Source organism: Plasmodium relictum (assembly GCF_900005765.1).
Source record: "Plasmodium relictum strain SGS1 genome assembly, chromosome: 4".
Classification (NCBI taxonomy): domain Eukaryota; phylum Apicomplexa; class Aconoidasida; order Haemosporida; family Plasmodiidae; genus Plasmodium; species Plasmodium relictum.
In genome coordinates this window covers 28,479-42,985 of record NC_041682.1, presented here as the reverse complement: position 1 = coordinate 42,985, position 14,507 = coordinate 28,479, and the positions used below count along the sequence as shown (strand labels likewise).

General features: G+C 17.9%; 3 protein-coding genes across 3 annotated transcripts; all 3 read right to left on the bottom strand.

The window, feature by feature from the left end:
* Positions 1–669: 669 nt before the first annotated feature.
* Positions 670–1,144, bottom strand: PRELSG_0400500 (pseudouridine synthase, putative; the record flags this gene model as incomplete). Its single annotated transcript, XM_028680140.1, has 1 exon — positions 670–1,144. A coding segment is annotated over one exon (475 nt), but the record flags the coding sequence as incomplete, so codon positions are not given.
* Positions 1,145–2,482: 1,338 nt separating this feature from the next.
* On the bottom strand, positions 2,483–5,086 carry PRELSG_0400400 (replication factor C subunit 1, putative; the record flags this gene model as incomplete). The annotated part of the gene is made up of 1 exon (XM_028680139.1): positions 2,483–5,086. One exon carries the CDS (start codon positions 5,084–5,086, stop codon positions 2,483–2,485), a length of 2,604 nt encoding a protein of 867 aa, XP_028531665.1.
* Positions 5,087–13,713: 8,627 nt separating this feature from the next.
* PRELSG_0400300 (hypothetical protein) lies at positions 13,714–14,199 on the bottom strand (the record flags this gene model as incomplete). Its single annotated transcript, XM_028680138.1, has 2 exons — positions 13,714–13,887; positions 14,014–14,199. 2 exons carry the CDS (start codon positions 14,197–14,199, stop codon positions 13,714–13,716), a joined length of 360 nt encoding a protein of 119 aa, XP_028531664.1.
* Between the last annotated feature and the right edge of the window lie 308 nt (positions 14,200–14,507).

The window sequence follows — 14,507 nt, the reverse complement described above, 5'->3', positions numbered from 1 at the left end:
CTATTTCTTCCTTCTTTTATACTGATACTTAATATACTTATCTTTTTTATTTGGTCTTTTAATTTTAATTTTTCTTCTCTAATTATTTCAATAAAAGCTGGTTGAGTTTTTTTTTTTTCTTTTTCATTGTTATCATTTTCTAAATATATACCATTAGCTAACTCTTTTAGTGCATTCATTTTAATTGGTCCTTCAATATATATTCTATAAGTTCTTATTCTTTGGTATTTTGGATGTGTCAATTTATTAACCCATTCATATTCATTCGTTAGTAATAGCACACCTGAAGTATTTCTATCTAATCTTCCTTCAAGAAGTAATAATAACAAAACAAAATAACATATATATTGGTAAGGTAGATTTTTAATTTATATATATGGATAAATAATATGTAAATAAATTTATTTATATATACTTCTTTGCATCATTATTATTAAGATGGTAATTTATCAATTTATTTTTTTTTAGTTTTATAATTGTTCATTTTGTTCCTTTTTTTTTTTTTTTTTCACTATAATAGTCATCAAAATTATAATTTTATTTTTACAATTTCTCTTGACATTTATTTTACTTTAAAAATTGCATATGAACAAGATACATGTAATTAATAAATAACAAAATTTTGATTTAAAGCTATTAAGCTATATATAAAAGTTATATTTTACTAACCTACTGATACGAAACGATATTTTTCCAATAAATCATTAGGAAAAATAGAAAAGATTGATTTTCTATTTTTTTCATCATTAGCAGTACAAATCATTCCTTTTGGCTTATGTAAAACAATCCATTTATATTCATTGTTTTTGCTCCTATTTATTAAATTTTTTATATTTTCAATCTTTATTTTTTTCTCACAAATTTTTAGGCTATCTTTTGTTATATCAACATGTTGACCTGGATTTATGACAATTTTATTATTTAATTTTACATTGCCATCTTTTATAAATTTTTCTGATTTCCGTCTTGAGATATTATTTTTAATAGAAATTAATTTATTCAATCTTATAATATTTGCATTTCTTTCGCTTTTAGTTAAAGTTAAATCAAAACAAAAAGTGTTATTCTTAAATGAAAAAGTTATAATTAAAAAATAGTATAATATTTTATTAAGATTAAGTAAAATTGAATATAAAAATTTCATCGATTTTTTAAGTAATTAACTTTTTAAAAAATAGTTTGAAAAAACAAAAATAAAGCATATATATGTTCACATTGAATTATGATACATAAATTAAGTATATAATGTTTACAATAGCATCAAACTAAAAAACAAAAAAAATGTTAATGAAATTGTAAATATATAATATTTGGAAATAATTTATTATATATCTGAATAAAATAGAAGAATAAAAAAAATATATTTTAAGAGAGAAAAAATACAAAAATGATTTATTTCATGATATTCTTATAAAAAAAAAAAAAAATAAAGCAATAAAAATATGTCAAAAAAAAATTGAATTTATATTTAATTTTTACAGTATAAAAAAAAAAAAAATTTTAATCTTGTCTTTATAAAATTAATTTACATAAAAAAAATACAGTATTAGTCATTATTTATTTAGTTTTGCATACATTTTTACTTAATACATGTTATCTTTTATTATGTAATAAAATTTTAGTTTCTATATGTTTTTTTTTTTAATTTTTTTAATTTTGTTTATTGTATAAACTAATAAAATTCAAGATTATAATTTTATAATCAAATAAAATATTGAAAATTCCTTTTTCTTTAATATTTTACTGTATTTTAATTTTTAAAATAAGAATTTTTTTTTTTTAATCTTCCATAAATGTCATACAAGTAACAAAGGTACTATATTTATTGAAGGCTTAATGAAATAAAAATTAAAATGGAATATTCTTAAAAATTTTTATTAAAATTTTTTTAAATTAAATTAATGTATGTGTTTCTAAATAAAAAGAGAACAATACAATACAGGGAGAAAAATATATTAATATATAAAATATATATTTATTAAAAAAAATTGCCATAAACAATATTACTTTCTCAATTTAAAAAAAAAGAAAAAAAAAGAATAAAATATTAAAAACTTAAAAAGGAATATAACATAATTAAAAAATTTTTATTTTTTTTAGTATATTATTTACATTTTCCCGGCATTTCAACATATTATAAACATTGTATTTTTTAAAAGTATATAATAAAATAATACTAGAAAAAAAAAAAATAATTATACTATAAAGAAAAGTTGTGTATAAATTTAAAAATAATATTTCAAATTAAATATGAATTTAAAAAAAAATATATGTATATTGGAAAATCATCATGAAATAAAATAATTATTTTTATATATTTTTAAAAATTGACGTTTATATTGATATTAAGAGTATGCATACATATTTATGTAATAATATATTTATAAAAAGAAAAAGTAAAATCAATAACAAATATAAATATAATTCACATAAAAATTTTTAAGGATAAATGAATACTATATATATATGTGTTATGTATTGATTATTTTTTTTTTTTTATATTTTTGTTAACTGCTTTGGGTTTCGTTGCAGATTTAATTTTCATAGTACTCTTTTTATCTATCTTACTTTTAATTAATAAATCATCATCTTTTTCTTCTTTTGTGTCACTTAAGTTGTCTATGTCTTCATCGGATCCATACTCATTAATTTTAAAGATATTAGTTTTTTCATTTAATTTAAAAGTCTTTCTTAAAGAATTAGGATCATTTTTAATAACATGAGAAGCATTATATAAACGAGTAAATGAAGACTTTACTTTTGAATCAAGTTTCTCGTATAAGTTTTCTTGATTTGATAATCTTAGAGAGGGTAAATGTTCGGTTATCATTTCTCTTGTAATATTGTAATCTTCCATAAATGTTATTGTTTCATTTGTATTATTTTTAAGTAATGGAGTCATAATTTTAAAGTATATATAATTTAAAAATCCAGAGGTAACCATATATTTTGGGCATACATTAAGTTTATATGATAAATTAAAACATAATTCATTAAGTAATCTTTTATTTTTATTAAAAGTAGAAATCTTTCCAAATGCTGAAGGAAAGTTAACTCTACCTGACATAAAAGATTTTAGTAGTTTTATTCGCATAACTGGGCACACACAAGATAAAATGCAAAAATGTGGCAATAAGGAGAAATCCATAGTACTTTTCATATTATATTTTATTTTATCAGCCAAAGATAGATCATAAGCTATTTGAGAATATGCATTCCATTTATTTAAAGAACCTGCTGATTTATCATTGTCATTAAAAACATTAGTGTAATTTTCACTAATAAAATATGGGATTAATTCATAATCAACAAAAAATAAATCCATTATTTCTCTTATTTTTAATTTTGATGATTCATGAAAATTTAAGAGCTTAAGTGTTATTTCAAATGGATTAGCTAAAGATTGTACATTCTTATTGGAATTATTAAGTTCTTTTTTCAAATCTAAAAATTGAATTCTTGTATAAGTTTTAGATAATAGTTGTAGAGTATTTAGCATTTGCCTCATATCCCCATGAGTACTTTCCCATAATAATTCTAAAGCATTTGGTTCCATCATAATTTTTTCTTTATTACATATTTCTAACAGTCTTTTAACAACACTATTTTTTTGAGGCAAGGTAAATTTTAAATCATAACATTTATTAGCTAGAGTTCTCATCTTATTATTTTGTCTATCATTACATATACATATAATAGGACATTTTGTTTTTTCTATTAATTTTAAAATTGCTGTACTTCCACCTTTGTCACCGCTTGACATACCATCTACTTCATCCATAATAATACAAGTTTTTGTTAATTTACGATTATTTATTGAAGTTATAGAATAACCACCTGTTGCCATTTCACTAATTCTTTCAACCGCAGCCTTATTTCTCTCATCTGACGCATTAAACTCAATGACATTATAACCAGATTGTTCAGATACCAGCTTTGCCGTAGTTGTTTTCCCAATTCCTGCAGGTCCACTTAATAAAGCACATCGAGCGTTTACATTTTCAAAAATTCCTCGGAATGTTTTTTTTACTTCTCTTTTTATTCCCTTAATACATACATCTTCCCAGTTAGCTAACCAGTTTTGCAATTTTAAAACGTTTTGATTATTTCCTACTAGTTCATCTATATTTTTAGGTTTGTATTTTTCAACCCATAACTGATTAAGGATTTTTTCATTGTCCACTTCATTGTTTCCAGTTTTATTTGTTTTATAATTAGTATCTGTAGATATTTCATTTGATATATCACTTTTTTCATTTTTTGTAATTTCTTGTTTTCCTGTTTCATTAACAGTTGAAATATGATCATCTTTTTTTTCCTCCGGAAGCAATTTTAAAAATTCTTCTTCGTTTAATATTTTAATATTTGATTTTTTTTGTTGTTGTAATTCAAATGCTTTTAAATACTTTCTTCCTTCATTATATAGTCTTCCATCTTCTAGGTATTCTCCATGAATTAGATAATGTGTTTTTGTTGATACAGCTGTCATTACACTTCCTCCATGTTCCTTTATTTTGGATTGCAGTTCATCTCTTGAAAATTTTTTAAATACTCCTGTTAATACAAATTTTTGATTATTAAATGGTAAATAATCAAAACTTGGTAAGTTTTGATTATTCTCGTCTTTTGTCTTATTTTTTTCTGGTGATATAAATTTTTTTTTATTTCCGTCTTCACTTATTATATCATTTTCTTCCCTTTCTTTTTTTACATTAGAATTTATATCTTCACTTTTTATATTTTTATTTCCTTTCTGTAGTATGTTAAAATAATCATTTACATTTTTCACAGCAACTTTATTATCGCTTGTATTTGATTTTTTTATTGAACTTTTTTCTTCTATATCTTTTGAACTAGATTTAAAGTATGATTTTATATCATAACTAGTTTTATTTAATACCTTTTTTTCATATAAATTATCTTCTTTATTATTATCTTTTATTTCATCATTATTTTTATTGGATATTTCTTTTTCTTCATAATCATCATCATCGAATAAATTACTTGCTAGCTTTTTTAAGCGTTTCTTTTTTCTTCCATATTCGTTACTATCATCATTAAATGGCTTTTTTCCTGTTGAACTCATTTATTAAATTAAAAGAAATACACTTAAAATTAGAAATTTAAATATATGTTAAAAATTTACTCATAAAAATAAAGAAAAATTATAACTATAATTAAACATAAAAATATCTTCTAAAAATATAAAATCATATATATATATATAAACACACTTGAGTAGTTAAAAAATTAACTTTTAAATGTGTCGAATTTAAAAAAAAAAAATGACTTGTATAAATATACATTTATACATTTATTTTGCCAAAAAAAAAAAAAAATTTCTTAGGAATATAAATTTGATTAAAAAAACAAAAAATACTCAGATAATATATATATGTTAAAATAAAAAAAATACACGTTAATAATAGTAAAAGAAAAATTAAATAAAAATGGTATTAATATTACAAAATATAAGTAAAAAAAAAAAAAAAAAAAGTAAAAAAAAAATGTTTTTTGATATTTTATAAAATTTACTCTAACTGTAGATTTTATAAATTCTTAATAGTTTTAATTTTAAGAAAAAACTCTTTTTGAATATAAATGTTAAAATATGAAAACATATCATTTTAATTTTTTTTTCTGTTTTTTCAATTAACACATAATCAATTCCCATATTTCAATTTAAAATCCATATAAATTTTATTTGTTCTTTTAAGTAGAATAAAAACGATTTAAAGTGTATTTTTTTTTGTTGAAAATTTTTTTTTATAAGCATCTCTTAGTTTTATTTTTTTAGTTTATTATTATTTATAGAAATTTTTATATTTATAATTTTTTTTTTTCTCACTTAAAGAGGTTAATAGCTTTTTTACATGGCTCAAATTTTAAATATTTAATTTAAAATTTTGTCTACTAATAATTAAGCATAAATATGTATATATATATTAAATATTTGATATATGTTACTACATTAGAAAGACTTATTTTTTTTTAATATTATATATAATTTTTTTTTCTTTAAAAAATCTTATGGGTTTTAATTATGTTTAATTTTTTTAAAACAAATTGTCTTTTGTTAGTTTCCACTAGAAAATATAGAAAATGAAAAATTATTTTTTTTTTTTTTTTTATTACATTTTTTATTCGGATTGATACTTTTTTATTATTATTCTTACTTTCAATTTTTAAATAAATGTTTCTTAATAAAAACAAAAGATGTCTTTTTGATTTAATAAATAACCTCATTATTATTGTTTATAATTAAATTATTTTCATTTTGATTCTTTTCTTATTGTGTATATTTATTTTTATAATTATATGGCTAAGAATTTCTATTTTACTTTATGATGAATGAATTATTAATATTAAATAATTTATGAATACTTTCTTTAATATTTTAAATAAAAATATATAAACTTGAATACTTCTTATAAAATATGTAGTTCAAATATTTTAAAAAGAATAATATAAAAGGTGAAATAATTTTTTTTTTATTATCTTTTATTATAAAGTATTAAATAGTAAATATATTTTTTTGATAACAAAATATTAAATGTTTTTAATTCTTGTACAATATTTAATTATAACATTATATTTTATTTTTTTGGGGTAAGAAAACACTTTTTTTTAGGAATTACATTTAAATTTTTCAATAGAATAAAATTATCATATAAATTTTTATTTAAATAAAATTTTTAAATTAACAAGAGTATTATATATATATAATTAAAAAATTTGAGAATTATTAAATAGTTCTTTTTCTCATATATATTGTAACACATAAGAATAAAGTATAAATAAACATAAGCATATTTATATATTAAAATGAATGAAATTATTATTTTTACTTTTCCGATACTTATATATGATAAATATAGAAATATATATTAAATATATCAGGTATTATTTTCATTTGAATTTTTTCTATTAGGAGCTGAAAATTACGAAATATGTTTTAAAAAAAAAAAAAAATATATATATATATATATATATGCTTCGACTGTTGTAAAACATATAAAGAAATAAAAAAAGGGAGTTCATTAATTTCACAAATAATTAAGAAACAATAGTAGAACAATTATGGAGTAATTTTATTCTTATTATTGATTTTAATTATATAATTTTTTTTAAAAGGCTATATTTTCATTGTATTTTTATATATTTTACTTTTTATTTGGATAAAATCTTGCAGGATTCTTTATATATTTATTTTATATTTCATGGATAGATAAAATATTTGAATATGAATAGTTTAAACATCAAATACTTACAAAATGGAAAGGTTTATCCATTTTTTTTTTTTTTCATCTTTATAAAATTTCATTATGACAAGATTTTATAAAAATTTTAAATAAATGACTCTTTTATTTGAATATTGTATATTAGTTTACAAAAGATTAATTCATAGTTGAAAAGAATAATTCTTTAAATAAAAAATATAATTAAAAACTAATATAGTAATCCTAAAATAAAAGAGTATCTTTAAATATAAAAAAAAAAAAAAAAAAAAATCTAATAAAAAGAAAGAAACAAAAAGGCCTCGTAGAAAAGCATTCTGTAATTTACATTTACAGATAAAAAAATATTTTATGTAATTTTATTAATAATTAGTAATAATTTTTTTTTTTTTTTAAATAGATTACTTTAATATTATTCCATAATTACACATCTTTAATTATTGAGAGAATAATGAGGGTTTATCTATATAATGTACTCACATTTAATATTTAATAAATAATTTTGTTTTTTACACATCTTAAATTTGAATAATTGAAATAAAATAAAATATTTTATTAGAATAAATATATAGTATATTATGCGGATGCAAAAATAAAATGCTATATATATTTAATGCATATTATAAAGAGTTTTTATTTTTCTATGTTATTTTATTTTTGTTTAATAAAAAATTCTCATTGTTATTTAAGAGATAAAAAGTTTTATAATATGTCTTTAAATTTTTTTTTTTTTGTAGTCTTTTTGACTATGTATCTTTTTATTTTTATGAGTTCAAAGAAAATTTTATTTTTTTTTATAAAAATATTTACGATAAAGAAAAAAAGAACATAGAGGCATTACAGAAAATTGATTTCTCTGAGAATAAAGTTTAAATGAAAGAGTGACAAAAGAATCAAGTAAAAAATTAATTGCATCTATAAATAAAACTTTTGAAAATGTGAATTTGAATATAAATGAAGATTATCTAATTAATTAAGGTTTAAAAATGAATGATTCTAACACCTTGTAAGGAGAAATTAATTATTAATAATATTAGAGTGTATTAAATATAAAAAGAAAAGGATATATAATATAAAAATAAGTGATATTGCTTTTTATTACATTTTAAAATCAATTATTAAATATATATGTTTGGTGTATTTTTTTATAACTATAGAATTAATGATCTTTGTAGAAGATTATTATTTTTAGAAGCGTTGGGATTTATATGCTTAATTTTTTTTTATTTTTTTTCTGTAAATTGTTATCACAAACTATTTTTATGAAAATTTTTTAATTAATCTACATGGAACTAATATGTTGAAATTAAGAAAATTGTAATCTTTAATTTTCTAATTAATGCTCATATAATTATATTAATATTTTATAATTTTTTTTTATATATGAAATTTAGGTTTTCATTGTAGTAAAGGAGAGATTTTTTTTTTTTTTATTAAACAGGGAAATATTATAAGTAAAAAAGAAAAAGTGTTTGAGGAATTTTTATTTAAAGCTAAATTTGTTACATAAATATTTAAGATTAAATTTTAATATAAAAAGCTATACTTTAAATGACTTTATAAAATTCTTGTGAAGTATCTTGAAAAAAAGAATTAATTCATAGAAGATAAAAGTGTGTATATTTTATATTTATTTTATTTTAACTAAAAAAAAGTTAAAAAACTTTTAGTAATTATTTTATGAAAATAATTATCGTATAAAATATTTTGATAAAAATAAATAATAATATAAATAGTAAAAATTATTTTAGGGTGTTGATTTGCTAATTGCCTGTTTAATGACTTCGCTAGAGTATTGAATAAACAAATTAATAAAGAGCATGTATAAATAAATATACGTTTTTAAATATATATATACTTGTTTTTATTATATATATAATGGTTTCTTATGATGAATAATATTTAATTTGATTTAAATTTTACTACATCTTTTAATAGACATGTTAAACTGTTATAAATGAGTTTTTATTTTCAAAGAATTAGTTTTTTTTTTTTTTTATTAAAAACACGCACACAGTTTATAACAGATAACAAAATTAAAAACTCTAATTTATTTAATGTTATTTCAAAAAAAATATATATTGAATATAACGTAAACTTTATACTTTTTCATTCATTAAGTTTTTCATGTAACAAAAATTAATTCTCTTTTTAATTCGAACAAATATCAATCGACAATCAAAAAAAAAAAAAATAATTTTAATTTTTTTTTTTTTTTAATTACAAAGATGTATGTATAATAAAATAAACAAAAAAAAAATATAAAGTTATTTTTTTTTTTTTTTTTTAACTAAAGTCAATGCATGGCTGACTTCTATTTCCCTGACTGGTAACTCATTTTATTTTTACAAAAAGTTAATAACAACTTTTTTATTAATCAATAGTATATGAATAATAGTAACTTTGAAGTGTAAATATATTAACTAAGGATATAAATAAATAATAAAATTATTATAAAGTATAATTTATAAATGTTTAAAAAATTTTGGTAATTATAATATTCCAATTAGCAAAATAAGTAGATATGTATCTACGTGCTCTTTATTTATTTGACTTTTTAAAGTAATATAAAAGTATTAAGATGTTTATTTAATAAATCAATATATAATGATGAACAATAAAAACTTTTAATAAAATTTTTTTTTATAATTAATTAATGAATAATTAATAATAAAAATAGATAAAATTTATCACTTAAGATAGCTAAAATTTGATTGCAAATTCTATATGCATACTATATTATCAAATATTTGTAAAATTGAGTATTTAACTTCTAATAAGAGTAAATAAGAGTTTTTATTAAACAGTATAAATGCTGTTATAAATTCTTAGCCTATTAAAAATAAAAGAAATATTTACTTAAAAAGTTACTAAGGGATTTTAAATTTTAATATAAAATAAATTTCTTATTTTATGTTATATAGAATAATTAAATAAGTATTATATATTATCTATAAAAAGTAACTTTATAATAGATAAAATTAATAGATATTGTTCTATATGATCTTTAATAATTTTTTTTGTTTAATATACAGTAGAAGTACTTGAACAGATAATTGATAAATTAATATGTGCATATTTCAATGATACATTAATTTGTAAATATAATATACTGTTATATAATTTAGATAATGAAGAAAGAAAAAATTTATATTTTAAAAAGTTTATTATTTAAATTAAAATATATCATTTGCATTAATGAAATTGTTTGTGTTTTATTTGTAGCGTAATTTGATTGAATTATATTTCTAAAAGAAATTATTTTGATATAAAAAAATATTAGAATCGTATCTTCATTTTTTTAAATACCGATTTGTTTTACTGTAGAAATAAAAAATTGAATTATAACTAAGAGTTAATATTAAAGTAAAAACAATGCTACCTTTTTTTTAAACAAAAATTATAATTCCATATACAGTTTTACAAAAAAAAGTGCATAATTTTTAAAAAAATTATAAGAATATTTATAGATATAATTTTCACATCTGCAATGGGTCAATGATAAATATTATCAACCTTTTTGAACATTCAAAGGATGAAATGTGATATATCTAAAGATTTAATAGTGCATGCAAAATGTTTAAGGCAATGTGTACATAAAAAAAAAAAAAAAAAGAAAAAATTATGATTAATTCTTTTAACATCATTTTTTTTATTTTGGAGAATGATTTTTATTTATTTATATATATAAAGGAGACAATGGTCAAGTTTTTATTAGATAATTAATTCTTAAATGATTCGTGATAAACAGAGTGACCAATGAATAAATTCACTGCCCTTAGTTAATATACAGTTTAAGGTTTGTCTTAATAAAACTTATATATATATATGTTCGTAATTAATTTAATAATACTAAACAATTATTAAAACCTAAATTTTTATGTCTTATCTAAGAGTACCGTTGCTTTCAAAAAGTTAGATTACTAGAACTTTGATCAACTTAGTGTATCTAATAAAAGTTTTTTTTTTTTGATGCATCTGGGCTATAATTATATTATGTCCTTTTTATTTAATTTTTTTTTGCATGTTTTTTTTTAAGGTGATTTAATTAATTTTGTATTATAAATAAAGTCTATAATACAAAATTATAAAGGAATCCTAAAAATTTGCTCTTTATTAACTTGGATATTCATTACTTTTATCCAAGTCATTGAGTGTCCAATTAATAAATCACAGAGATAAAATATTCATCACTTAAAAAAGTTAGTTTTTTTATGAAAGATAATATATATATTATATTAATAAATATTTGTAGATATTTAGTATTTAAGTTTTAGTAAAAACAAGTTGAAATTTTTATTAAGTTACTTGAGTGCTTTACAAATTAATTCATTAAGGATAATAATATAATTTTAACTAAAGGATTGTATATTTCATATATAATAATTTTTTTATTTCATATTATGTAGTTTATTTATTAATTAGTCGTTTTAATACCTTTTTAGTAGTTTAAATAGGCAAGTTATTAAGAGTATGTAAAGAAATTTCTATTTATTTTATTCACTATAATGTTAATTATTACAAAAGATAAATAATTAATTATGAATTATACTAAATAATTTAACACAAAATTTATTTTATTTTTAAAATAAACTTTTCTTATATTTATATTTTTATTAATTTTCTATTTAATATCATTTTTATTATTTATCCATCATTTATGCTAATATACGCAGGACGTATTAAAAAAGAAAAGTTAAAAAAAATATCATATACATATACATTTTCTTTTAGTTTATACATTTTTAGATTTATAAATTCTATCTTAAGCGTTTTAGTGTATATATTTTCCTCAGATATATTACATAAAAAATGAAACTTTGAACTATATTGTATTCTTTTTTAGTATAATAGATCTACAATGCTTTTTATTGATCATTAGTACAATTATATTAGATTATATATTATTTATAATAAAAATTTTTATAATAGAAAGTATTGGTAAAAAATATTTTATGTTCTCTTTATTAATTTGATTGTTCAATAAATTATAAAAGTAGTAGATCATTCAATTAATAAATCAATAATATGTTACACACATATAAAATAAAAAATGTTTATAGAAAATTATCACATAAAATGCTACACTTTAATATACATTTTTTGTGACTTAATAAAAATTATAAAATTTTTGAAATAACATGATTAATAAAAGGATTATCAATCTTTTTTCAGAGTATTACAAAAATATTAAAATGTGTAAAATATGACTTTCTTCATTTGTTTTATACAACAGTGTACTAAATTTATACTTAGATTATTAACCAAAATAAATTAAATAAAGCTTTAGTTAATTAATTTTTTTATATATAGCAGTGAAATATAAATTTTTCCTTTTTTTTTTGATAATTGATATTAAGATTTATGAAAAAAGACAATTATATACACTTATATTTATATTAATATTAGTACTAGATAGATAGAGGATTCCCATAATACTGAAATATAAATTAATTATATTTGTTTTTTAATCGAATAATGGGTTTTAGTATTAGAAAATCTCTATACTATGAAAAATAAAAATTTTAAATAATATTTATATTTATGAAACTTGCCTATTTTTATTGAATGATTTTTTTTTTTTTTACAATGAAATCATTAGCATGTACTACCGTATAATCAAACTAGAAAAAGGTATATAATTTTTCTTTGTTCACTGATAAATTAATTACTAAACCTATTAATGGATAATTTAATAAACTTTCATTTTTATTTTAATGTTAGAATATGAATAATTTTAAAATAATAAAAATCAAAAAAAAATAAAATATAAATTAAATTATAAAACATATAACATATCTAATTTTTTAAGTGAAAAAATGTATAAAATAATTAAAATATAATGATTTTGAAAATGTGTTCGCAATAATTTTATTCAGCAAATTCATTTTTTTTTGCACTTACACATTTGGTTAACAAAAGATATTATTATCCTTTTATAAAATAGTAGCTGGTGGTTCATGGGGAAAATATACAGTTATGCATACGTTCTCTAGATTAAGGAGAATAAAGAATTTTTTTTTTTTTGTTTTTTGAAGATAATAGTTTTTCAGGTGTTTTTGTAAATTTCTGTTTTTAAATTGAATTTTTAAAAAATAAAAATTAAATTAGAGGTAAAAAGAAAAACAAAAAGGATTTTGTTTTTATTAATATTTAATTTTTACATATTTTTTAAATACAGTTAATAATTATAATTTAAATTTATTTATTTATTTTAATTAATACTTTTTTACATAAAAATTTCAGTAAGGATCTAAATTTTTAATAAAAATAAGGGTATATTTTTATTAAAGTAAATAAATGCCTTTCACACAATAATTACTCATTTATATAAACTACGTATGTAAAGTTTACGTACTAGTAGTATAAATACACTTTTGCAAATAATTCAAAATAGTAGAGACGTTTCTACATGCCCTTTATTGATCTACCTATTCAATGCTTTAGCAAGGTCATTGAACGAATAATCAATAAATTAACATTCTGTTGTCTCCTTTGTATTCTCAATATTATTATCATTTCCTATATCTACCATTTCCATTCCATATTCTTCATCAAAGTTGAGTTCTTCGGAATCAATAAGCTCTAATGTATCCGATCCTCCGAATTCACATATGAAACATCTTTTACATAACGGTTTTAGTTTTCCCTAAAACATATATTAAAAATAATTAAATTTATAGTTTTTTTTATTATTTTGATGGAATTAAAACTTATACAAAAAATTAAAAAAAAATTATAGAAGAAATGAATAAAAATTTATATATTAACTTACATGAAAAGAGCAAATGTATAAGAGAACTAAAAATGAAACAAATAAAAAAGCAAAAATCAGTAAGCAAATAGTTAGATTTGAATCATTATTAATTGTTGGCATCACAGGAAAAGTATCATTAGCTGTAATTGAATTATTATAGCTGTTAAGAACTGTTGTAGAGATTAACGATTCTGTAGAGCTCATATTTACTTATATTTTAAGGTTAAAAAAAGATTTTTTTTAATTTAAAAACATTTATTTTTTAGTGTAATTTATGAGAATGTCGTTATTCTTATATAAAATTGATAATTAAATATCAAAGAAAAAAAAAACATAAAACTTTATATAGTCATTTATATTATTTGAAATATATATTTTTTGAATTTATATAAACAAAATATTTACTTTTTATTTTTTTTAAATTAGGGATATTAAATTTTTTTTTAAATAATAGCCTTTATGTGGATATATATTATTATTTTGATAAATTTTTATTGTATCACTTGTTCTAT